At 50.3% G+C, this 27491-nt stretch overlaps 1 protein-coding gene across 1 annotated transcript in view; it reads left to right on the forward strand.

Annotated features, from left to right (window-relative positions):
• LOC135827827 (protein sidekick-2-like) overlaps window positions 1-17929 on the forward strand; it is a 68430-nt gene extending 50501 nt beyond the window's left edge. Inside the window, exons 13-14 of the mRNA XM_065340255.1 lie at window positions 12067-12357; window positions 16618-17929. Of these exons, the coding sequence (XP_065196327.1) occupies window positions 12067-12357; window positions 16618-17096 (770 nt within the window). The 3' untranslated portion in view covers window positions 17097-17929. The remainder of the gene's footprint in view (window positions 1-12066; window positions 12358-16617) is intronic.
• Window positions 17930-27491: the final 9562 nt, after the last annotated feature.

Here is a 27491-nt window from a genome sequence, read left to right on the forward strand (position 1 = left end):
CCGCCGGCCACAGTTACCAGCTACGAAATCCGCTACCGCGTCAAGCAGCAGACACCATTCTCCGCAGCTTCCCACATTGTGCAATCCAGCTGTGAAATTCCCTGCCGCCAGCTTTTCTAGACTCCGCCCCAACTCGCAAAAATCTTCAAAAGTTTAAGTGCAACGTCAACGAATACCTCCGCCGACAGGATTGGCGATGGTCCACGGAAATTCTGCCTGTCGACCCACCTACATTCTAGTGCCCCGTCAATGACTCCCATTGCTACGAATGCGCTGCACAGTAGTACTAGCTGCTGCTTGCCCTTGCTTTCTATTTATTTTTGCTGACCCTTACAGCTCTATCTTTTGTTTTTGGTGCGTGTTTCTGGCCGTGATGCCGAGACCTCAGGTCGGCAGAGCCATCAATGCCCCACCATCACTGCTGCACCTCGGTGCAGCCCCTTCTCAGTAGTTGTCACGTTTGTCCTTGTCTCAGTACCATTGTCTTCTGTATTACTTATGAGTTGGGTATGTGAACATAGTAAAAAAAGAAAGAAAAAAAAAGTGCTTTAAAACTTCAGTACAGCCCCCTTTGAAAATGAACGCTCCACCCTTCAGAGTGCGAACGCCACCTTTCTTTGCAATAATATGAGTACACATGATGTAGGTGCACTCACGTGATCATCAATTACCTCTGAAATCCGTACTTATGGCAGGTTCCAGTTACCAGTAAATAAATATGTGGAATGGAAATTGGCCAATTGCCTACTAGTGCTGGTGTCGGTGAACCTTGCGGCCAAAAATGGCGGTAATATCACAAACATTTGGGTCCGATGATCCCCCCCCCCTCCCCCTTCACTTTGGTTCTGGGTATAACCTTGATGCAGGTAGTAAAGAGTAAAGAGTACTACACTATAGTAGTTTTCCCGTACATTCCTGCATGCAGTAGTTGCACACAAATGGCAACAAACCTGCAGTACATAACCATGCTTTATTGCATGTGTGGAGTTATACTTACCTATGCCACTTTCAATGGTCCTAACCCAGCTTTTTTATTTTTTTATTTTTTTACTGAATACCACAGAACCATCAGATGCTGCACAGCGGGGGCGGTGGCATATTGGATGGAAGTGGGGGCGGGGCATAAGTAACTCCTCCGACCAAAGGTCTCGGAATCATCGTTACTCCTGTGCGCCGATACATGAGAGGAAAGAAACATGTGCATCCAAGAGGGAAGCACTGGCTTTGCAAACGATAATGGGGAGAATTTGAGATTGAGATAGGAAAAAACAATAGTAAAAGCAGTGCACCATAGAAAGATGGAGAGAACTGATAATCGAATATTAAGGCTGAGCGAAGGGGATCAAAGAGGGGTAGAAGTCTTGACCGCATCCATTTCCGGCTTGCTGATGTACGCCGCCGTCTAGCCAAGCTGAATACATCGAAGGCAACAGGACCTGACAATATTCCAGCAAGAGTCCTAGCTCAGTGTTCCAGTGAGCTTGCAGAACCAGTCACCAAACTGTTCTCACTCTGCTTTCGCCACGGTGTTCAGCCTACCAAATGGAAGCTGGCCCATGTGGTTCCAGTCTTCAAGGAGAGCCCCGCTCGGATCCCAAGAATTACCGGCCAGTCTCACTACTATCCATCCTGTCAAAAGTAATGGAGAGTATAGTAAACAAGCAGCTCGTGAATTATCTAGAGCGTTTCAATATTCTGCCCGACAATCAATATGGCTTTCGGCAAGGAAGAGGTACGTGCGACATCCTCACTGCTTTGCACACTGCGTGAGTCAAGACTGTCAGCGATGGAGGGTACGTTCACATGGTGGCGGTGGACATAGCAGGAGCATTTGATCGGGTATCACACTCTGGACTGATTTTCAAAGCCAAGAACGTTGGCATTGGTGGCTGCCTGCTGCACTGGCTGCAGGATTACCTCCTGTACCGCAAACTATCAGTCCTGGTCCACGGCGACTCAGCCTCCCCGGCGCCCATAACAGCAGGTGTGCCCCAAGGCAGTATCCTTGGTCCGACACTTTTCCTCTTGTATGTGTCTGACCTGCATCAGTGCTTGTCTCCCGAGACGCGACTAAGTTCTTTTGCAGACGAAACAACCCTTTGCAGACGAAACAATCCTCTACAGCCTCATCCGCACGCAGGACAATATGAATGACATGACTGCCGCCTTGCAATCCAGCCTCAAGCGTCTTGAAGAGTGGGGAGAACGCTGGCGCATCAGATTCGAGCCCTCTTAATCGCAACAGCTGCTGATGACTACGAAAGCCACACACCCTGCTGTCCCTGACATCAAGTTTGGAGGTATCGCGGTTCCGGAAGCCAACACCATCAAGCTTCTTGGAGTGACATTTGACGCCAAGCTGTCATTCCGGGATCACTTGCACTCGATTGCGACACGTGGCTGCCAGAGACTGGGTGTTCTCCGTCGGTTTGCCGTGTGTTAGATTACCATGGCCGGCTTTGTGCGTACAAGGGATTTGTGCGACCTATCCTTGAGTATGCTCCCCTTGTGTGGATGGGAGCTGCATCCAGCCACCTCGCCCGACTCGACCGTGTGCAGAAACGTGCAATGGCCATTATTGGCCCTGGTGCCCTTCTCCAAAGCCTGTGCCACCGCCGAATTGTATCTGGGCTGGTATACCTGCACAAGCTCCAGTGCATCCCAGGACCACCCCAGCTCACCGCCATGATCCCCCCTCCAGCCAACCATGTAGAAGCTCGGCGCACCCGGAGTCAACCCCCTATTGGCCAGCAGCACCATGTGCAGCTGCAGCAAGTCCTGGACAGGAGAGCACCTGCCTATGTTTCTCGCTCCTTCCCGTCTTCTGTCATCTCAGTATGGAACAGCTTGCCGAGCGAAATTGTAAGGGCTCCACTCAGCTTGAAGCGGCTCCACACGTTCAAAGAAGATGTCCATAAGTACCTCATGCACCAACACTGGCTGATGGCTACCGACTTCTACGGATGAACTCTTGACTGTGGCACGGGTCATGTTCCTTGGTTCGGCTATGCTGATGATACTGGGCTTTTTTCTTTTTCTTTTTTTCTTTTTTTTTTTACTGAATACCACAGTACCATCAGATGCTGCACAGCGGAGGCGGTGGCATATTGGATGGAAGTGGGGGCGGGGCAAAAGTAACTCCTCCGACCAAAGGTCTCGGAATCATCGTTACTCCTGTGCGCCGATACATAGGAGAAAAGAAACATGTGCATCCAAGAGGGGAGCACCGGCTTTGCAAACGATAATGGGGAGAATTTGAGATTGGGATAGGACAAAACAATAGTAAAAGCAGTGCACCGTAGGAAGATGGAGTGAACTGATAATCGGATTTTAGGGTGAGCGAAGGGAATCAAAGAGGGGTAGAAGGGAGCTGGAGTGCGGTCAGTATAATTAGGCTGGTGTGTTTGCAGAGATCATAGCCTGTCTGTGGCCCACTCCCACTTGCTGCGCCGCAAGTGGTCGTTGACGTTTTTCTTGAACGTGTGCATACCTCTGCGAGAAGGGAGAGACTGCAGAAGGGTAGGTGGGAGCTGATTCCACATTGCGATGAGGGAGTGGGGAAATGAGCAGAGCGTGTTGTTTCGTGCCTGGGGAGGAAGAATACTGGTGAGTTGCGATGGATGATGTGTTGCAGATCTGGTTGTCTCACGAGTAGACATGCGGCATTGCGGTGCGGCTGCTGATGGTGGCAGAATAGCTTTCACCATTTCCGGACCCTCCACAAAGTGCAGCTTGTACAGAAAGCAGAGCCCTGCTACGGTACGGCGAATGTCGAGGCTCGGGAGGTATGATCCATCTCCAATTATGTGCAGGGCACGGCGCTGGATGGCAGTGAGGCGGGCCAAGATGGTGGGGGCTGCGCTCATCCACACCAGCATGCCATACTCTAATACAGGGCGGACAAAGCCACGGTACACGATTGCCCGGTTCTTTGGGTCCAGCACAGCCGATGCCTTACGGAGGAAGCAGAGCCGCTGGGCTCCGCGTACTGCAAGCTGTCGGATATGGCTGCGGAATGTCAGCTGCCTGTCGAAGGTGACGCCAAGAAGCTTTAGCTCCTCTACTTCTGGCACGACTGCTCCTTGGAAGCGTATTGCGTTCGGGGGGTTGGCGAGCGGTGGTGGCTGATGGTCAATGCCTGCGACTTTGTGGGCTCGAACTTGATCCTCCACCTGCTTCCCCATGTTGCCAGTGAGTCTACTGCCTGCTGGAGGATTGCTTTCTCTTCTGGCAGTCTGAGTCGGGTGGTGATGCACTTGTAGAGAGTTGTGTCGTCTGCGTATACAGCCAGCTTCGCCCCATCAGGCAGGTAGTCTTCTGCGTCGTTGACTTACAGAAGGAAGAGGGTGGGGCCGAGGATGCTGCCCTGTGGCACGCCAGATTGGATTCGGTGGATCCGTGAAGACTGGCCAACTATGACGACACGGATGTGGCGCTCTGTCAGGTAACTCCGGAGCCAGGCAAGGAGGAGACCACTTATGCCGCACCGCTCAGCCTTGTGGAGGACGCCGTTGTGCGAGACCTTGTCCAAGGCCCCCGCAATATCTACTGCGAGTACCCTGACGAGGCCTCCACTGGCAGCTGCAAGGCTCCACTCATGCTGAAGAGCAATCAGCAGATCAGAGGTTCCCAGTCCAGTGCGAAAGCCAAACTGCCTGTGAGAAAGGATATCATTCTTCTTCAGGAAGTTGGACAGGCTGCGGTTCACGATGGACTCCATACACTTAGACATTATGGGCAGTAGTGATATCGGTCGGTAGTTTCTGGGGTTCGACTTGGGGCCTTTCTTGTGTACCGGTACGACGTTGGCCACTTTCCACATGGCAGGTTGATGACCACTGCAGAAGCACAGGGTAAACAGCTTGGATAGGGGCAGGGCCAGAGAGTCGACACATTTTCTCAGCACTCTAGCAGGTACTGCATCAGGCCCTGTGGCTTTACTTGGGTTCAGGGCTCGGAGTGTCCGGCGTACGGTCGCTTGGCGGAAGTGGACTGTTGCAAGTGTATTTGCGGTGCGCTGGCGGACATGCGGGAACGGCCCCGACTGTTCTGCAAAGTCATCGTCTAGGCTGCACTTCTGGGCAAAGTACTTCCCGATGACATTAGCCTTGTCATGGCTTTTGGTGCATTCCACGCCATCGGGGTCAACCAGGACTGGGATGGAGCTGTCCCGGCCATCCCCTCCAACTCGTTTAATCACGCTCCACCACTCTGTGTCCTGCAGGCTGCCCGTCCGGAGCCGTTGCTTGACATGGTCGAGATGTCTGGCTTTGGCTCTTGCTAGACATCTTGTTGAGTCAAGGAATGCTAGCTTGTACGTACACTGAAGCGCTCCATTTCTGGGGTCATCGTTTACCTTTTATTATCAGTTTGTTTTGTTTGTTAAGATTTCTTGGTTTTCCACCCGGTTTAGTTATACTTTAAATTATTATTTTGTGCCCCTTTAGCGCTATGTGGTTTATGATTTTCCTTTTTCTTAATTTCGTATTGAGCGCTTTTGGGCGTCACTATTTTCTTCTCATTATTTCGCACCAAGTTATTATTTTTGTGGTTATATCTAGCTACTGTTTGTTTTGCAGTTGTTCTTGTGCAACCCCCCCCCCCCCCCACAAACACACCCATTTTTCGATGCCTAGTTGCAACGCTGACGCCGAGACCTCTGGTTGGTCTAGTTGCTACCAGCACATCAGCACGTCGTCCCTACACCCCCTATGTTTTGTCCTTTTCCTCGTTTCTTTATGTTCTCCACCTGTTTTCCAGTAGGGCTGTGTCAATAGTAAAAAAACTGAGAAAAAATAAAGAAGGAGGCTGGAGTGCGGTCAGTATAATTAGGCTGGTGTGTTGGCTGCGATGGAGAGATCATAGCCTGTCTGTGGCCCACTCCCACTTGCTGCGCCGCAAGTGGTCGTTGACATTTTTCTTGAAGGTGTGCATACCTCTGCGAGAAGGGGGGGAGACTGCAGAAGGGTAGGTGGAAGCGGATTCCACGTTGCGATAAGGGAGTGGGGAAATGAGCAGAGCGTGTTGTTTCGTGACGGAGGAGGAAGGACACTGGTGAGTTGTGATGGATGATGTGCTGCAGATCTGGTTGTCTCACGAGTAGACATGCGGCATTGCGGTGCGGCTGCTGATGGTGGCAGAATGGCTTTCACCATTTCCGGACCCTCCACAAAGTGCAGCCTGTACAGAAAGCAGAGCCCTGGTACGGTACGGCGAATGTCGAGGCTCGGGAGGTATGATCCATCTCCAATTATGGTCAGAGCACGGCGCTGGATGGCAGTGAGGCGGGCCAAGGTGGTGGGGGCTGCGCTCATCCACACCAGCATGCCATACTCTAACACAGGGCGGACAAAGCCACGGTACACGATTGCCCGGTGCTTTGGGTCTAGCACAGCCGATGCCTTACGGAGGAAACCGAGCCGCTGGGCTCCGCGTGCTGCAAGCTGTCGGATATGGCTGCGGAATGCCAGCTGCCTGTCGAAGGTGACGCCAAGAAGCTTTAGCTCCTCTACTTCTGGCACGACTGCTCCTTGGAAGCGTATTGCGTTCGGGGGGTCGGCAAGCGGTGGTGACTGATGGTCAATGCCTGCGACTTTGTGGACTCGAACTTGATCCTCCACCTGCTTCTCCATGCTGCCAGTGAGTCTACTGCCTGCTGGAGGATTGCTGTCTTTCCTGGCAGTCTGAGTCGGGTGGTGATTCACTTGTAGAGAGTCGCGTGTTAGGCGTATACAGCCAGCTTCGCCCCATCAGGTAGGTGGTCTTCTGCGTCGTTTACGTACAGAAGGAAGAGGGTGGGGCCGAGGAAGCTGCCCTGCGGCACGCCAGATTGGACTCGGTGGGTCGGTGAAGACTGGCCGCCTATGACGACACGGATGTGGCGGTCTGTCAGGTAATTCAGGAGCCAGGCAAGGAGGGGGCCACTTATGCCGCACAGCTCAGCCTTGTGGAGGACGCCGTTGTGCGAGACCTTGTCGAAGGCCCCGGCAATATCTACTGCGAGGACCCTGACGAGGCCTCCACCGGCAGCTGCAAGGCTCCACTCATGCTGAAGAGCAATCAGCAGATCAGAGGTTCCCAGTCCAGTGCGAAAGCCAAACTGCCTGTGAGAAAGGATGTCATTCTTCTTCAGGAAGTTGGACAGGCTGCGGTTCACGATGGACTCCATACACTTAGACATTATGGGCAGTAGTGATATCGGTCGGTAATTCCTGGGGTTCGACTTGGGGCCTTTCTTGTGTACCGGAACGACTTTGGCAACTTTCCACATGGCAAGTTGATGACCACTGCAGAAGCACAGGGTAAACAGCTTGGATAGAGGCAGGGCCAGAGAGTCGACACATTTTCTCAGCACTCTAGCAGGTACTGCATCAGGCCCTGTGGCTTTACTTGGATTCAGGGCTCGGAGTGTCCGGCTTACGGTGTCTTGGCGGAAGTGGACTGTTGCAAGCGTATTTGCGGTGCGCCGGCGGACATGCGGGAATGGCCCCGACTGTTCTGCAGAGTCATCGTCTAGGCTGCACTTCTGGGCAAAGTACTTCCCGATGACGTTAGCCTTGTCATGGCTTTTGGTGCATGCCATGCCATAGCGGTCAACCAGGACTGGGATGGAGCTGTCCCGGCCATGCCCTCCAACTCGTTTAATCACGCTCCACCACTCTCTGTCCTGCAGGCTGCCCGTTCGGAGCCGTTGCTTGACATGGTCAAGATGTCTGGCTTTGGCTCTTGCTAGACATCTTGTTGAGTCAAGGAATGCTAGCTTGTATGTACACTTGAGCGCTCCATTTCTGGGGTCATCGCGGAATTTCCGCCAGGCATTGCGCTTTCTGTCACCTGCTGCAGAGCATTCCTTACCTCCCGTACCCGTATGACTCCCGTGTATGCGGAACACAACCTGCTTCGTTTACACCAGCTCTTGCGTGAAACAGTGTGCTCGCTGGTCTACCGGTGCCTACATTCCACCATGGAGCAGCCGCTGATCAGCGCATTATTTGGAGATTTCGTCACTCCGACTAGGGCTGGCCAAACGCGCGGCTCCCAACAACATCTGCTGCAGCTTCCATCCAGAACTCATCCCGTGTCTCTTTCTGCTGCACGCGTTTGGAACAGTCTTCCACCTGATGCGAGAAACATCACGCCCCCCCCCCCCCCCCTCCAGTTCAAGGGTGTGTTGCACGCGTATTGTCTTACTGTAGCATGACAGCAACCCCTCTCCCCTATCTTGAATAGTACTAGTAGTATGTAGTAATCCTGATGCTCTGATGCATGCCGAGGCTAGCTGTGCTCACACTCCGGCTAGCTGTATGCTCAGGATGCATTCTTGATCTTCTCTTCTTCTTCTTTTTTCTTTTTTTTCCTTTCTCTTTTCTTTAAAATGTTTTACTGCCAGAAGCCGTCTTCATATAAGGAGGCAGATATGCCTGTTTGTTGTACGACTTTGAATAAATCCAACCAACCAACCATTCTGGTGTCCACCAGATTGGGTCCTGCGGTCTGGTCTTGAAGACCTTGGATGGTCTAAAGCGCTGCATTCCCTAAGTGATTCGCTTGGTCAGAAGCTCACATGATATGTTAGGGTCGTCGCCGATTATTGTGTCCCAGTCAGTAGTCCGGAGGAAGGAAGAGAGGCGGGGCCAGTCAGTCCGCTGGTATCGCCATACTGTACGAGTGGTGGGTTGGTCTACAGATGCAGTAAGCTGGAAGTTGGCTATGACAACATCATGGTCTGATGTGCCAAGAGGTGGTTGGGTGGTGGTAGACACAGTTCCAGGCACATCCGACATGACGAGGTCAAGAATATTTTCTCCACGAGTGGCTGAGGTGACGTGTTGTCGGAGACCATGTACACAGCACATGTCTTCTGCAGCTTCTCCAGCAGCCGAGGTGCGTGGACTTCCAAGCCATTACCGGTTGTGGGCATTGAAGTCCCCTGGCACAATAATGTGTGAGCAGAACTGCCGGGCTTTGTCGATGCCAGATTCCAGCTGGGTGAAGATACTGCAGTCGCTGTCTGCACTCGTCCCAGGTCTGTAGGCAGCACAGATGCCAAATTTCATGCCTGACGGTGCAGCAACACTAATCCAAAGAGTTTCACACTCAGAGCTGATGTCCAGTTGTTTGTAAGCCATCCCTTCTTTCAGCCATATGGCGACTCTGCCGCCTTGCGCTGCCCGGTCTCGACGTATTAGGGGGGGGGGGGGAGGTAATAGCCAGGGATTGAGACTTCCGCAACTGTAGCCTTGTAGGGCGATAGTTTGGTCTCGGTGACGACAGCGATGTCTACATGCAGGCTTTTCAGAGTATGCTGAAGCTCATTCATTTTGTTGTAGATGCTGAATGCATTCGTGACCAGGAGACAGAGTGAGGGGGCCTTAGTTTTCATTGTGACCGTTGGCGCTGTTTGGGTTGGTGCATGACCTACATTGGGTGGTGGGCTCGTGGGTCTGTGTATCCTGCAGGGGTGGCTGCGCACCATGCTGGGCAGCTCGCTTTGCATCCTGCAACAGCGAATCTCGTGACCGTTCCGCAGAGGAACGTTTGTGGCTCAGAAGGGGGTTACAGGTGTGCCGGCAGCTGCAGCGGACAGGCCACGACTCGCGCTCAGGAAGTCGTTAATTGTGGCGCCAATCCCAAATTGCTGTTGCTATTGATCATGCTGCTAAGCTTCCAGCTGGGTGGTGCTACTGTTGCTACTGCTGCTGCGGCGACTGCTGTTGCTGCTGCGGTGACCACTGGTGCTGCTGCGGCGACTGCTGGAGCTGCTGCTGCGGCGACTGCTGGTGCTGCTGTTGCTGGTGTTGTTGTTGTCATTGTTGCTGCTGCTTCTGTTCTTGTGCTTGTTGTAGCTGCTGCTTTTGCTGCTGCTGATGCTGAATTTTGGCCGCATTTGCATTTGTGGAGGTGTGGAATCTCCACGGCCTGCAGTAGAGCGGCCTTGGCCAGAAATTGGCTGACATCACTGTCAGCTTGGAAGTGGCATCAACTGATATCCTGGCGGACACTTGCCCGTTTCCGGCTGTGTTTAGGCTGCATTGGTGGGCTTTGGCAGGCGTCCCCATGGCCCACGCTTTCCGACCTACGGTGTACAAACTCAGTGAGGCTGTCCACCGTTCAGTCGGGGCTCAAGTTGCCCACAAAGAACACCGATCGCTTCTTTCTTGGCGGGCCCACGGCAACTAATTTCCAACTGTCATCCTTGATGACGGCCAGGATAGGTTGGCTCTTCTCGCAGTTTGATTGCACAGGCTCAGGATTGACCAAGCCGGGGTCGTCCGTACGGGTACGGGTTTCGTGCTGTGCAGAGCCAGAGGTCACGTCGGCCTGCCCTGACTGTTGTCCATCATCTGCATCGGCTGCATCAAGCTGGCTTGCTGCTGGGTCAAGCTGGGGAGGTTTCGTACGGGTACGAGATTTGTCGCCTTGGGCTTGGTGCTGAGAAGATCGTGCAGTGGCCTTGTCAGGAACAATGGCGGATTTCTGCAGGGAACAAAATTCCTCATGGAGGCCTAGGAGCTGCGCGGAGAGGTCGTCCACACGCTGATGGAGACGCGACTCACGATCCCTCGACTCGCTGACATGAAAAGGCAGGGTCTGCAGCACGCTGAGCAGAGTGTGCTCTATACCCGGGAGGGAGCAGAGAAGTTTCATCGCAGGCTCTCCTGCGAGCTCGCCCATGGCGAAGAAGTTCTCCCTGACTGCTTTACCTACCTACACCCCTACACTACGCTACCCTACTACACTATGCTACCCTACACTGCCACTAATACTACTGTCCTACTTCCAGACCGGCCTGTTGCCGGCTGGGCTGTCAAACACTACGGAGCTGAAAAGTCACAACTGATGTAACTGCTTCCTCTACATAGCTGCCCGTGTTCAATTTCAAGGCAGCTACAACCCTAGAGCAACCCTGTATCAATACAGTTGCATAACAAACGTCCTCGATATTGTGTGGTGAATGTGGGGCAAGAGCGCAGTGTTGAGAAGTGGAGAGTTTCAAATGAATTTATCCTGCTGGAAGAACACAGATGTTAGTGTTGACCTGTGTGATCAGTTACACTTTATTTTTGATACAAAATTCAGAGATCCCTATTTCAAACTATTGTTGTTGACTGCATTAGCTTTCATATTCGATGGTAATAATTATAATATTGAACCGATGATTACTTGTATATCTAAGATTGACGAGTGTGTGCGTGTGTGTGTGTGTGTGTGTGTGTGGGTGTGTGTGTATGTGTAAGCAAGCGTGCGTGCGTGCGTGTGTGTGCATTGAGCCACTGCATCACCTTTAGATGGCAGTTTCTAGGTTCAAGGGGTGTGTGTGTGTGTGTATGTGAATGGCAGCTCAATAACTTTGGGGGTATTGTCACATCTTTATTAACCCTTTTTAAAAGAGCCACAGGAAAATTTTCAAAATTCTGCATCTTTTCGTGTTCCTTGGATCATAGCTTCAGTTCTTCTCACTCAATCCTCAAAATCTAGGGCTTCCTGGAAAGGTCTCCGCGAGAGAAGAGAATGAGGTCGATCATGATAGCCAGCACACAGTCTATCCAGCGCTAGATCGCAGGGACAGTACGAAAAATGCCCCAAATGCGTCCCGCTCCAGATAATTCATTTTACTCGATGGCGGAGTTCCAAATTTTTCGCTGTGTACTCTTGACAATATCAACAGTGAAGCCCGTGCAAATTCGAGTAAACTAGGGTGACAAAAAGTCTCAAAATTCTCAATACTAAAGTCGCACTGAGCGCTTTTGAAATTGCCACGATCGTGGCTCGACTTACGAGTGATTTATCTCAGGAGCCGTTGCTCGCAGCGCTTCGCGGATTGTTTCTCCCGACAGGTGAGACTTTTCTCTTCGTCCTGGATACTTTGATCACTGGATTTGAGATTGGACTGAGTTACCATCTTTTGAAGTTTTGCATTTGAATGCGTCGTTTATGACGCATTCAAGTACGGGGGCGGCTCTTAAAGGGTTAACCTCATTCATTTGACAGCCTTCCAGAAACTCAGAGTACAAGTACTCACATGTTTTGATAGTTCACTTGGTCCGGTATTTCTTGTGCTCACAGTTCCTGGACAACCCACTGCCAACTTTTCTTCGACTTCAGCAACAATCACTGGGCAAGTCTGGGTGGAACAAGGAAACTTCAGGGTATCGCGATTCTGCATTCAAGCCACGCTGACTCTTTTTGGTACATCCAGCCAAGGTGAAACCAGAACAACGTGCAGCAAAATGCCAAGAATAACATTGCTTGGTCTGCAAGATGACACTGTATTCAGCCTGGTAGTTTTTGTCAACAACACCAATGGACGAAGAAGTCCACTGTCTCGTTCCTATACAGTCAGGACATTGGAAACTGGTAAGACTTGGGTTTTTTTATTCTTACGGTGGTCCTGAAGATCTTGCCAGACCATGTACAGTGTAACTGGTATTATGGGTGATAGATAGGCATTTTCCAAACAGCGTGTTGTTGACCAAACGCAGCCACTGCCTTATAGGCGATTCGAAACGACAGGCACTTGTGTAACTCGTATACTCTCAGCACTCAAAGCACAATCATACTTGTAGTTACGTAAGTAGTTATCATTATTCGTTCATTGTCTCACAAGGAGAAGAAGAAGACAAGGCAGTGCGAGTATGCGCACTGCTATCCATGCATTCCTACGGTGAACTATTTATGTGTATACAAATTACGTGTCATAAAGTAGCCATGCTACACTATCCTCCTCCTACCAAAAATTCACGCCCTCGTGAATAGAGAAAGAAAACAGAAACATAAAAAATAAAACTCAGGACATAGCAAAATTAGTAAACCGAGCAGGCAGTCCAGGATTGCGAGCGAGATGGGCTCTGACGACAGCGGACAACAAGTAGGGTCATGGTCGAGGGCTTGCAGAGTAAGCACCGTGAGGCATCAGACGCGAACCGAATGTTCCTTCTGATCCAACTGCATTAGCCGAGAACAAACGCATGGTACGACTAGTGCCAGAAACCTTCGGGAGGGCGAACAAATTTTCCACTCACCGCATTGTACCTGGGCAAACTGACCACTGAGAGGTCGACATTCACAGCTTTGGGAGCAGCCAACTCAGTTGCGGAGAGACCAGCAAGTACAGAAGTGGCGACATCCACAGACGCAGTTGTGGCAGAGGAACTAGCTTGCTCTGGCTGATTTGCGGGAGTCTCGAGATGGGAGGGTTGCACCTCCGGCAACAAGGAACGCAACAGACCATCTGCATTCAAGTACTGCCGACCCGGTCGGTGAACAGTAGTGAAGGTGTACTCAGCGAGTTGCTCCACCCATCGAGCTTTTCGACCGCGTGGTTCCTTCACGGACATCAGTGCGGTGAGGGCAGTGTTATCTGTGCGGGCAATAAAATTCCGACCAAGCAAATAGTGCCGGAACTGATTCGCGAAATGGACAAGGGCAAGCGTTTCCCGGTCTGAGGCATCATAATTCCTCTCTGCCTTCATCAAGACCCGGCTGCCGAACGCAATGGGGCATTCCTCGCCATCTTGCATTTGGCTGAGGACAGCTCCAATGGCCACCTTGCTTGCGTCAGTGTCCAAAATAAAGCCACCAGACGAAACAGAAAAGTCGGGATACGCCAACACGGGGGCTTCGGTCAGTGACCGCTTCATAGACGTCAACGCCGCATCACAACTCTTAGTCCATGTAAAGCTGGCACCCTTGCCTGCTAATACATTCAGTGGAGCGGAGCGCTGAGCAAAACCACGGATGAAGCGGCGGTAAAACCCGGCGTACTCCAGAAACACCTGTACACCTCGTACAGACTGGGGTACGCCCCACTTCACAATAGCCTCAACCCTGGTGGGATCCGGAGCCAAACCTTCAGCCGAAACTTCATGGCCAAGGAAGAGCACCTTCCGTTGGAAAAAAGAACACTTTTCCAAGTTTACCTTTAGTCCAGCAGCACGAACCCGGCCAAATACAGACTGCAGGATCTGGAGCTGTCCAGCGACGGTAGAGCTGGCATTCAATACACTGTTGAAAAACACTTGACAGATTGGTTGGTTAGGCACACTACATAAACCATGAAGCACCGCTTCCATTACACGGTGGAACGTCGCTGGACCATTTCTACAGCCAGACATAACCAAGAAATCACACAAACCCAACGGTGTCGTAACGGCAGTCTTTGCCGTATCGTCCTCGTGCTTAGGAACCTGCCAATATCCTGACGCTAAATCCAGGCAAGTGAACCATGAACAGCCAGAGAGGGAGTCCAATATGGCGTCAACACGTGGGATAGGATACGCATCTGGCTCCGCAATGCTGTTCAACTTGCGGTAGTCGATACATAACCGGAGAGATCCGTCCTTCATGGGAACGAGAACTATGGGCGACGCCCAGGGTCTAATGGACTCGGTGAGTATACCACGGGACAACAGACCATCCAGCAAAGCTTGCAAAGCGCGCGTAGGCTGCTTAACTGGCTGTATATCACCAGTACTACTACTATGTGGCAAAACATCACAAGGACCAAAATCACCCTCCTGCAAGAGAAACAAGTCATGATTCTCACGGAGAAGCTCTGTAAGTCTGTTCTTTTCAGGTACTGCCAGATGATTCAGAGACTCAACATACGTACGGATTATCTCGGCACGTTCAGGGGATAGCACAAACGGTTGCATATCCGCAACAGATGAATCAGCAGGATCATCATCCTCTCCAATCAAGTTATCGGGTACAAGAGATAATTCTGCAATATCAACATCTGTAGCAATTTGTACTGGGTAGTCAGAGTGATTCTCCAACACAACTACCGCACCGGACCTGCCAGGTCCAACCGTAACCACACTGGGGGTCACAGACATATCTGGAAACTTTAACAAGAATGAGTCCAGTGGAACAGCAACACAATCCACAGTGACAGATGCCTCTTGCACCGACTTGCACGGGACCAGCACGACATGGCCGGCAGGCAGAGTTAATTTACTACAAACAGTGACACGGGAATAGTACGTGCCCGGGTCTTCCTCAGAATTACTATCATTACTCCAAGAGTCAGATAGCGGGTCAGCGTCCGCCGCAACAACCGGACTGGGTTCTGATGGACCAACACTAGTAGCTTTCACGCCTAGCAGGACTGACAGATCATTAAAAGTTAGTGTGCCTTGAGCAATGTTCAATAATGCTCCATGGTCAAACAAGAAATCAGATCCCAATATCATATCACGGCGGATATCAGGAGACACTACAAATGTATGCAAGAATGAACGCTCTCCAATGCAGCATACAATATCCACAGCACCCAGAACCTGGAGTCCCTCACCATTAGCCGCACACAAACGGGGAGCAGCTTGCAAGGGCACATCACCATACGTGGACAAAAATGTTTGCTCATGCAACATATAAACACAGGAACCAGAGTCAATTAACGCCGTTACACACTTGCCTTGAACATGGAGATCTAGCGTAGGGACTGACGATACAGCCTCGATACGTACTGCATCTGATGGCTCCTCGTGAACGACTGGGAGTTGTCCCACACCACCAGTCGAACTCAGTTTCCCGAGCGCCAAGGGTTGTGTGGGCAATCAACAGCAAAGTGGCCAGGTTGTCCACACCCAAAACAAATCGGTGGTTCCACCTGACCACCACGACCATACGAATGTCCACGACCACTGCTACTACTATGAGGCTGATCAAATTCGAAACTTGCTCCTACAGGAACCTGTGTACGCGGAGCAACAATTTCCAAACAGTTGAGTCTCTTTTCGAGGTCGGTCAACCTGCGATCAAGTTTCTCGAGCGCCTGAGCTAGTTGATCACGCACTCCGGTGTCATTAGACTGGTGCAACTCTGATGCACTGGCATGTTCGTCAGACGGTATCTTGAACGGACGAGGTCGAGGGGACCTGGTCTTCTTTCTGCCTTTGGACTTGCCCATCTCGATATCTCACTAGCAATGGCCCAAGCTACAAACAATTTTGTAGTTCAAAAAAACTTTAGGTTAGAGGTGAGGTTAGAGCTGAGGTTAGAGCTGAGGTTAGAGGTGAGGCGTGGCAGCTGAGGTTAGAGGTGAGGTTAGAGGTGAGGTTAGAGGTGAGGTTAGAGGTGAGGTTAGAGGTGAGGTTAGAGGTGAGGTTAGAGGTGAGGTTAGAGGTGAGGTTAGAGGTGAGGTTAGAGGTGAGGTTAGAGGTGAGGTTAGAGGTGAGGTTAGAGGTGAGGTTAGAGGTGAGGTTAGAGGTGAGGTTAGAGGTGAGGTTAGAGGTGAGGTTAGAGGTGAGGTTAGAGGGGCAGCTGAGGTTAGAGGTGAGGTTAGAGGTGAGGTTAGAGGTGAGGTTAGAGGTGAGGTTAGAGGTGAGGTTAGAGGTGAGGTTAGAGGTGAGGTTAGAGGTGAGGTTAGAGGTGAGGTTAGAGGTGAGGTTAGAGGTGAGGTTAGAGTTGAGGTTAGAGGTGAGGTTAGAGGTGAGGTTAGAGGTGAGGTTAGAGGTGAGGTTAGAGGTGAGGTTAGAGGTGAGGTTAGAGGTGAGGTTAGAGGTGAGGTTGGAGGTGAGGTTAGAGGTGGAAGAACTTTTTAATTAAAAGTAACGCAGTTCATTTCTTGCAATCTTCATCCTTTTGTCCTGCTCTTTCTCTGTTTTGTGGTAGATCAGCAACAACAACAAGGAACCAGCGCTACCACAACCATAACAATTGGAATCCTATCATCGTTTCTTGTTCTCACTGTCCTAGCTCTCATCGTCATTATTGCATGGAAGCGCCGTAACAAGGCCAGTTATATACCCAGGGAATCAGACTCACCGAGAATTCCACTCGCTTCCATGGACAAACCGAACACCACAGAAATCATGAAGGGAAGTGAACCAACTCCTCAAGTTGAAAAGGCTCTACTCACCAGCAATGACGCGTATGGGACAGTGATACTGCCATGTTCCCCGAATCCCGTGAAAATGGATGATGGGGCATATGAAACAGCTGGGCTGGTGGAAGAAAGTGACCCGGTTTATGCTGATATTTCAGAAATGCCGTCAAACCAACCCAAAGCCGTCGTGATCAACGAGTCGGTGGAAGATGATATAGTGTATGAGACCACTCTCGGCGATTGTATCGTTTCTGAAGACGGCTAGCCTGAATTGATAATAATTATCCAGCCAAGAGTTGCGCACATGCATTGTAGCATATTGCGGCCCGGATACAATGCACCACTGATAACGTGCAGCAACATACTATGACTACACTGTAGCCACACACCATAACCCCAACACTCTCTATTCCTATTGTGCTTTGAATAATTTAAATTTTAAAAGTTTTTTGGCATAGCCGAGAGGCCAGTAGTCTATAGAGTGCTATGAGAACTTGCAGCAAGTTGCTCTACTGCAACCAACCTTTTTTTTTGTGGTCACCAGCAACAGTTCAGGTAAATGTTCTTTTTTTTAGGTTTGATCTTCACAAACGCTGGCACGTTGTATTGCATGCGTCAAACCTCTGCTCCTGTGGCTTTAGCCCTTTTGCAAATCGCCTCCATGGGAATACTTCCCTTTTAAAACTTTTGCTTTTGAATATTTTAGCACTTTCAATGCATTCAGCTGCACTGAGTGCTGGGTTCTAGGCCAAGTGGATAAAATTCTTCGACAAAATGAGTTGGATGAATGTGCCTAAAGTGATACGCAAGGCTTTCTTTTCTAACGTTATCTTTACCAATAGAACAGGCATTGCTCCTTTTCACATGCTTCAAGTAATGAATTCCTGCACATGTGTTGACAGGGCGTATTACTTTTTAAAAGTCACTGTAAGACCATGGTAAAAAAATAGAGTTGATTCTGAGGTCATGAGCCTGTGAAAATCGGTGCGAGCGAGCGATTTATTTTATTTTATTTCCCTCATTTTTTTATTTCCAAAGATAGGGTCACACATATGTACGTCACAGGTTCATATAATTATTTTATTATTCAGGCCAGGGAGTAGAAAAATACCGGTATTTTTCTACTCCCGGATTCATGCCTTTCCCATTGACCGTTTTCATGCGCGCATATGCATGCATAGAAATAAAAAAATCGTCGGAGCACCGCCAAAAATCGGTGCGCGCGTACTTGAGAATCAAAGATAATTTTTACCATAGCCCTGTTTTTATACAGGTAGAACCACCCTACTTTATATTCACTAACCAAGTACAGTACTGTAGGATATCGCCATTCGGTTTGTTACAATTAGTCCTCGCGAGGCTTTCCTTTCAATACTTATCCTTGATAAAAATTGAGCCTCCCAAGTTGGGCGGTTGTTGTTTTGCGTTGTCGGATTGTGGTTAGACCGTATAGTCCAATGGTCTTACCGTCCTGTTATCGTACCAAACCAGCATTCCACCTTGCCTTGGAATGTAGCTTCATTCGGCTTGATGGCGCTTACCTTCCCCTCTTTGGAATTATCACTAATATCAATGAACCTTCCAAGTTGGTAGGCCGTTGTTTAGCGCTATCGAGCAGTGCTCAAGCTCACTTCCTGGCCGTGGAATGTCTCGGTACTCCTTGTCAGTCTGGAGCTACCTTGTGCACGTCTGCCTGTTCAAAACCTGGTTTAGTTGGTGGACTCTAACGCATTACTTGTGCCCCACCTTGTGCCCCACCTTGTGCCCCACCTTGTGCCCCACCTTGTGCCCCAGCTTTGTAATCAATGTTACACACAAAAGGCGCAACGGAGGTTTACAGAATTGTCGCAACTCAGAACATTACAAAAAAATTTAATGTTTTCTTCCATTCAGGAAGTTAATTTTATGTGCTGAGTTACGGGCATCAGTCCCAACCTGCCCGGATCTGGGGAGTTTTACTGTAGTACATCTGTGGCCAAAGATATCCAACGCACGTGCCGAAAGCAGCGCCAAGGCAAATGCGGCCCTAAGATCAGTTTTGGGAACATGCATGATGTAATTGACATGGAAACGCGCCCCTACTTTTGACTCCAGGGTCGGATTCCTTTGGCCACGACTCTACATGATTGTGCTACCAGTGACAGTACTACAGTACAGTTCTGGCCGGAGAAATCCGGGTGCAAGGCGCAAGTTTGAGTGGCGGGACTGGATTTCATTGACCAGCCTGCTCTATTACTATTAGTGCAGTTTATCACTCCCTTAGTATTGACTCGCATTGATTTTTGCCATACCTAAGCAGTCAAATATTCCTGCATATTTCACTCCTTAGGGCTATATTGACTGCTTATATTTGACTGCTTAGGGGTTGCGCAGTTGAACGGTGCCTAGTGCAGCATTGTCACTGCAGGAGTAGGTGGTGGTGCAACGGTTGTGCAATCATAAAACCGGGATTCATGAGGTTATCGTTCTGGAATTTGAAATGCGGACTGTTTGTCGTGATAAATCTAATATTGACTTCGTACTTGGTCAGTATAGGAAATAAAAACCTCGTAAAAGACCTCGGCTTCGCCTCGGTCTTTTACTCGGCTTTTATTTCCTATATTGACCTCGTACTCAGTCAATATTAGATACGCATTATCACTCTAGTATTGACTCCCATTGATTTTCGCTATACCTAAGCAGTCAAATATTCCTGCATATTTCACTCCTTGGGGCGATATTGACTGCTTATATAATTTTGACTGCTTGTGGGTTGCGCAGTTGAACGGTGCCTAGTACAGCATGGTCACTGCATGAGTAGGTGATGGTGCAACGGTTGTGCAATCATAAAACCGGGATTCATGAGGTTATCGTTCTGGAATTTGAAACACGGACTGTTTGTCGTTATCAATCTTATATTGACTTCGTACTTGGTATAGAAAATATAAAAACCTCGTAAAAGACCTCGGCTTCGGCTCGGTCCTTTACTCGGCTTTTATTTCCTTCCGGTATATTGACCTCGTACTCAGTCAATATTCGATACTAATCTTATCAGTTTTCTTAGCCTAGTACCTCAGAACTACGAAGTGTTGAAATCCAGTCGTGTCACTCAAGTTTGCGCCTTGCACTGTTTCGCAGGCCAGTGTTCGCAGGTCTACGGCTGCGGAATGCCCAGCGCGTAGAGACCTACCCGAGTGACACGACTGGATTTGAGGGCTTGAAAGTGATGATGTCAAAAACGGCCTGGGAGTAGTAAGTTGACATCAGATTTCTATTTTGGACCCACTAAGGTGTGACTTTGCTATTGCCTCAGTATGTGGGTCCATAGCAACCCGCTCATGTCGTATGCAGGTGCGACTTTTACTTCGCCAACAGTTGTCACCCCGCCCACACTAGCCAAATCAGTCAGCTTCACTGGCTACATTACCTTGCGGTGAGTAAGATCGCTTGAAATGTGCTTGGATCCATACAAAAACTGGATCCAGGTGGATCCAGTTTTTGAATTTTTCAAACTGTTGCTATGCCATTGCTATGCTGTGACGTAGCACTTTCAAGCCCTATAGTACATAACGGATTGCGATTGTACAATGTAGTCTACTGTCTGTATAATTTATAGCTAGCAACGTACATCTACCAAGGCTCAAACTCAAAGCAGGGAGTGCAACAATGTATTTTGCTACTCAGTGGCTCAAACCGCGGTAGATCTACACTACATCCCATGCATGGTATACACTCTACAGTTATGCAAAGGCGGAAGTTAGTAGTAGTATGGAGTCTGGTTCGCTGTCCCTTGTTATATAATAGCGCAATGCCAATGTTGACTGCTACCAGCAAGTGATACAGTAGACTGTGGAAGGCGGCTGGCAGTATATCCAGGCTGTTAGTAGTGTTACCCATTCGTTCGTCCGGATTTGATCCGGGTCAAACGTGGTTGGCGGGCTTGGATCCGAAATGGTGTGATTTATAAACTCTCTGCTACAAAGCTTGCACTTTCGAAGAATGATCTTTCCTTTCGCATCCTTTCGTGTAGGAAGCAGACAATGCATGATGTGGAGGCAAGCGCCATGCACACGTTCAGTGTGCCATACGAGGGTGGCTGTTCGCACGTCTGTTCGGCCCTGTCTATAGGGCTTGAAAGTGATGACGTCAAAACGGCCAGGGAGTAGTAAGTTGACATCAGATTTCTATTTTTGGATCCACTAAGGTGTGACTTTGCTATTGCCTAAGTATGTGGGTGCATAGCAACCCACTCATGTCGCATGCAGGTGTGACTTTTATTTCGCCACCAGTTGTAACCCCGCCCCCAGTAGCCAAATCAGTCAGTTTCACTGGTAACATCACCTTGCTGAGAGTAAGACGGCTTGAAATGTGCTTGGATCCATACAAAAACTGGATCCAAGTGGATCCAATTTTTGAATTTTTGAAATTGTTGCTATGCTGTGACGTAGCACTTTCAAGCCCTATTGGATCCGGTGCGCAAGCTGTGCGTGCGTGTGTGTGGAGTTTACAAGTCAGCCTTGCACCCTAACACGAGCGGAAAGGCGCGCTGCTGGAGAACAGAGTCCGCACAAGTGAGAAGTGGCTGCCACTTCTACTCAGTGCTAGAGTCTGCACTGTCTACAGTCCAGAACGGACTCGGTGTAGACAAGCCCTGGCCTGCGTGTAGGTGAGATCGAACTGTGCGCCAGCGTCTACATAGTGCGAAAGCCACACTAGTTCAGAGAGCAACCGCTGAACTTTCTTGTACACACAAAACTGAGGCACCAGTCGTTTTTTGTGCTTGCAGAGAAAGCGGTTTTCATCTTTGGTATTTTTGGCGTGGACAAGAGAGTTTTCTTTGCTGTTTGTTTCCGAGAAGTCAGTAGTAACGGTGTCCTCGGCTTATCGGCAGGGAAGCGTGCTTCCCCTGGCGTCGCGGCGCACATGCAGCACGCCAGAGTGACGTCGAGTCTCGCCGAGAAGAACAGGCGATGCAGAAGCAGTGAGCGGGCCGGGAAAACGGTACGTGAGGTCACAAACAATTTTTTGGAAGATGTTTTTTTACTTGTTTGTGTGTCTGGGGGCTACGCACACAGATAGAAGCAGTCGAAAATACACTAAAAGTGTCATGCTTGTAGCGGTAGAACTTCGGCCAGTGTAGGTTTTGCTGCGTCACATGTAAGAAAGACATTTTGGCCGGTGTTTGCTTGTGATGTGGTAGATATTACTTTCAAAAGCGTTCCCACTTGTACTATCCCGGACTGCTGGCATTGCTTACATGAACCCAGCTCTGGCCCAGGCTTAGTGTTGGGGCTCTGTAGGACCACACTTCTGCAGTGGTGGTCTTGTAAACATGACGGGCCTGGTCAATGCGTATGGGCCCATGGGGGGGGGGGGGGTAGTGTGGAGGAGTGTGGCCCTTCTAATGGACTGTGCAGTGAAATATGACTGCACTATTCATGATGGTGTATTTCCATGACTCCCCACTCCAGTAGCTTGGCAGGCACTGTTCATGATGGCAGGTTGTGCCTGTCAGCCATAAACATTGGCAAGATTTGGATTACCCATGAGAGCGACGTTCGTATACCACCCATGTACCACCCACGCGCAATGCTGCTCAATGAAATCAGATTGCGTGAGTCAAGTTTGCGCCCTGGACCAGAAAATATCCCAGTGTTTGCATGTATCGGACTGCACAGTGCCAGCGTGCTTGGCTCATGCTATCGGACTTCATTGACCAGCAGTTTACAGTGGCACGGCTTGCCATTATGTTGAATGTTGCTTGCTTGACTAAAAAAACACATACATATACTTCAACAGATTTCATGGCAAAGCAGACATTCACAAAGCTTTGCAGCTGTTGGGCACACAGCTGGTAGCAAGCCTTGCGGAACACACCAGGGATAAGTGCTGTGGCATAAGTGGTATGGTATCATTGGTATGGTATTCTGTATTTTACTTCATCACGCGAACAGGCAATGATGCCTTCTCACCAGACAATGACTGTCTCTCACAGAATGATGATTTCAGAAATATTTATTGGCATTTGTAAACCAGAAATCGGAAAAAATCCTTCTGTGGTAGAGCACAATGCAGCTCTGCAGGACCTGACAAATGCATGTTGCAGTAGTGGCGATAGCTCAGCACAAAGATATGTGACATCGCTCCTTTGTGTGCTTGCTTTCCCGCCTCGAGAACGGATTCTGTTTGTGCACAGAATAATCAGGGGCGTAGGAGGGGTTTTGGAAGTGGTACGACCGAAGGTGGGCGCGGCCGAAGGCCGTGTTGGAGGGGGGTCGGGGGGACCTCCCCCGGGAAAATTTTGTAAAAAGACACAAAATCCTGCGTTCTGGGAACTTCTGGCACACTTCACACACACTTCTGGCGCAGTGTGCATGCAGTCGAGTCGAGTACAGTAGATCCGACTGCAGATGCATAACAGATCTACGACTCGTAGATCTACGAGTCTAGAAAAAGGTCAAAGTCTGATGCGCATATGCATCGATGGATCCTGATTTTGGTTTTGCACGTTCCGGACGGACCACACTTTTCGAAAAGTGGTACGGCCATGGTCGTACCAGTCGTAGCGGGTGCTACGCCCCTGATACTTCAAAGCATCTGTGACCCCTCAGTACGCTCTTCAGGGCGTGCATATACACAATGGCAAGGGGGGGGGCAAGATTACTGCCCATGGCCACCCCATTATTGTGATGGGACACCTTAGCCCCAAACTTGAATTAATTCACTGTGTTTGCTCCCACTTAAACAATTCCCTTTCAACTCGTAGAAAGACAGGTTATAGTTTCTTAGTATTATTACAGAAAGGAATTTGGCATGGAGAACGAAGAATAAGCAAGAGAGAGAGAGAGAGAGAGAGAGAGAGAGAGAGAGAGAGATAGAGAGAGAGAGAGAGAGAGAGAGAGAGAGAGAGAGAGAGAGAGAGAGAGAGAGAGAGAGAGAGAGAGACAGACAGACAGACTGACAGATACACAGACACACACACACATACACACAGACTGACAGACAGACAGAGACACACACACACGCACACGCACACACACACACACACACACACACACACACACACACACACAAGGGTGGACAAGAACCACTGGAGCATGTGCTTTTCTATACCTGATGGATTCTGATTACTATGGGAAAGGAGGTGGTAATACGAATAGTCAGTACAAAGTACTGTAGAACGTGTAATTCTAGCGACTATTAATTTTAGCGTTTTCTCATTGTCAACCGGTTAGGGACGTTTTATTTTAGCGAATTAGCATCCCCCACCTCACAACACAGCAACCAAGTTTTGCATTAAGCTGGGAGTGCCGATTCGAGCAACTGGTATAATGGCTCGCAGCTGAGCCAGCAAATGACTCCGCTTGGAGCAGGCGAATGACTCCGCATGGAGCCGGCAAATGACTCCGCATGGAGCCGGCAAATGACTCCGCATGGAGCCGGCAAATGACTCCGCATGGAGCAGGCGAATGACTACGCATGGAGCCGGCAAATGACTCCGCATGGAGCCGGCGAATGACTCCGCATGGAGCCGGCGAATGACTCCGCATGGAGCCGGCAATTGACTCCGCATGGAGCCAGCGAATGACTCCGCATGGAGCCGCCGAATTACTCCGCATGGAGCTGCCAATTACTCCGCATGGAGCCGCCGAATGACTCCGCATGGAGCCGCCAATGCCTCCGCATGGAGCCGCCAATGACTCTGAATAGAGCCGCCAAATGCTAGATATATAGAGATGCATAACCAGTTGAGAGCATATATTCTCATGGACTATACAGATACCGTCATGTGTGCGCCAGAAACATGAGTTGAGCTAGTGGGTGGGAGGGTGGGAAGGAAATTGTTTCGGGAACACCTGTTCCGCAAGTTGCACGCTCGAAAGTCCAAACAGCAATGACATGAAAGAGACATTGTACAGGATATTGAAGGGCGCGTGCCCACATGACTCGCCCATGCGTGCAGGTTGGGCCAGCTCGCTGGGCTGGCTCCTAACTCGCGTTAGCATGCTAACGCTCATTTAGCATCCCCCCACCTCACAACAGAGCAACCGAGTTTTGCATTAAGCTGGGAGTGCCGATTCGAGCAACTGGTATAATGGCTCGCAGCTGAGCCAGCAAATGACTCCGCTTGGAGCAGGCGAATGACTCCGCATGGAGCCGGCAAATGACTCCGCATGGAGCCGGCAAATGACTCCGCATGGAGCCGGCAAATGACTCCGCATGGAGCAGGCGAATGACTCCGCATGGAGCCGGCAAATGACTCCGCATGGAGCCGGCGAATGACTCCGCATGGAGCCGGCGAATGACTCCGCATGGAGCCGGCAATTGACTCCGCATGGAGCCAGCGAATGACTCCGCATGGAGCCGCCGAATTACTCCGCATGGAGCTGCCAATTACTCCGCATGGAGCCGCCGAATGACTCCGCATGGAGCCGCCAATGCCTCCGCATGGAGCCGCCAATGACTCTGAATAGAGCCGCCAAATGCTAGATATATAGAGATGCATAACCAGTTGAGAGCATATATTCCATAAATCGGCACTCCCAGAGCGGATCACAAAGTGCAGCTACCTGTGATATTTGTAAGCAGTGCAAGCTCGGTAACGATTGACTAACAGGAACTCGATATCATGGGCTGAGGCCATTGCCACAGCCACCCATGCTTTGGCTGCTGGTGGCCTCTGAATGTTACTCGGGCAGACATGGCTTTCCACCTTCCCGCCTCTCTGAATATCGAGTCCGGCAGCTGATTCGAAACGAGTGGCCGGTGTATGACGCCAGGCCATAGCCACAACTGATGAGCAAGATTTTCGCAGTTGCTGCAAAACCGATCGATTGGCATCTGCTGCTGGTGCCGCTAGCTTTTCCAGGTGCTGCCACAATTGCAAACCACTCTTTGCGATTGGCTGGTCTGCTTGATTGACTGTCCATTGCCCTATCCCCGGTTGCAATTGTTTGCGCACCAGCCAAGTGCACCACTTGCATCAGTGAATAGCAGCAAGTTGGGGGACGGCGTGCACTTAGGGTGTAGGAAGAAGGACCGGCCGTTCTACTATTCCAGGAGCTAAGGCCATCAGCGAAGGTATTTGAGGCACTCTTCGGAGAGCTTGATCAGGTAATACGGCTGCCGGTACCAGTTGGCAAGTGACCACAATCTGCAATGTGCGTCCTGGGACTATCACTCTTGTAGCAAACGAGAGCTTTCCCAGAAGATACTCGAGTTGACATTGGGTAGTTGAAGCTGTGTTGAGAGTGGCCCGTAGGAGGTCGTGAAGCTTGGCAAGTTCGTCCATCGGCAGACTGATGTGAGCGCGCGGGTGTCCAGGATGACGCCGATAAACGTCAGGACGTGGGCTGGACCCTCCACTTTTGCTGACGCCAGAGAAACACCGAGGTATGTAAACACACGGCGCCGAGTAGCGAGTTGCTGGCGAGCTAACACAGGTCCAGAGCATACATCGAGGAAGCACTTTTGCTGACGCCAGAGAAACACCGAGGTATGTAAACGCACGGCGCCGAGTAGCGAGTTGCTGGCGAGCTAACACAAGTCCAGAGCATGCATGGAGACAGAAACGTTAGTCGAGGTATTTCCCGTAATGGGAAGATGCCAATAACGTCAGGACTTGAGCTGGACCCTCCACTTTTGCTGGGGCCAGAGAAACACCGAGGTATGTAAACGCTCGGAGCAGAATAGCGAGTTGCTGGCGAGGTAACACAAGTCCAGAGCATGCATTGAGGAAGTAACATTAATTGAGGTATTCCCCGTGATGCAACAGGCGTGGGAGTGCGAACTGCCCGCACACAATCCATTCACTGGCGGATGCGACAGAGTTCCATATAGCTGGCCTGGAGCGTAGTACAGTCTGAAGGGCAGGACGCTCTCATAACAGTATTGATCCTGCCAGCGGTTCAACAAGGGCCACTCCTCCGGGCAGACGGGAATTCGGCAGAATGCACTTTTAACATTGAGCTTAGCAAGATACAGCGGGGCGAGCAATTGTCTAATCATGTTTGCAGCATTGTCATCTTGACATTGTGGAGAGACACGGTCTGCTGGAATGTAATCGTTGACACTTCGACCCTCCAGGCTTTACAAAGGGTGTGTCGTGTGTAACTTCCCGTTCGACTAGGAACCGCATCTACGCCGGAACAGCACAGAGGCGAGAAAGGGGGTGAAGAACACGGGCCAGCTGTTTCAAGCCTGCTGCAAGAAACGGATCGGCCAGCTGTTTCAAGCCTGCTGCAAGAAACGGATCGTTGCGCAGAAATATAATCTGGGTTAGCATGTGACCGTGTTAAATTCAATGGATCCCAGTTAGTTGAGTGGTTGCCGATGAAACCTACCACAACCCCACAATTACGACCATGTGCAACATACCTCCGGAGCATAGGATCAGGATGTGAGTCCAGTAATTTTGAGAAGTGAGAAACTGAGTGCTTACACAGTTACTGATGAGGCCTTACACTTTGCCCTGGGATGCTCCTGTCGGCACTGGAGGTAGCACTGCCTGAGCTGACGCGTGCAAGCGCCGTACTCGTAGTAGCGGCATACGGTTGCGGTACGTGATGCGGATCTGTACTGGTGAGTAGGACGAAATGCGCACGGAAATGCTGGCGAGTGCACTGAGCTGCACTGCTGGCAGGCGGGTCGTGCTGTTCCAGTACACCGCGAGGCGCAGTTG

The sequence above is a fragment of the Sycon ciliatum genome, chromosome 12, assembly GCF_964019385.1.
Source record: "Sycon ciliatum chromosome 12, ocSycCili1.1, whole genome shotgun sequence".
Lineage (NCBI taxonomy): Eukaryota > Metazoa > Porifera > Calcarea > Leucosolenida > Sycettidae > Sycon > Sycon ciliatum.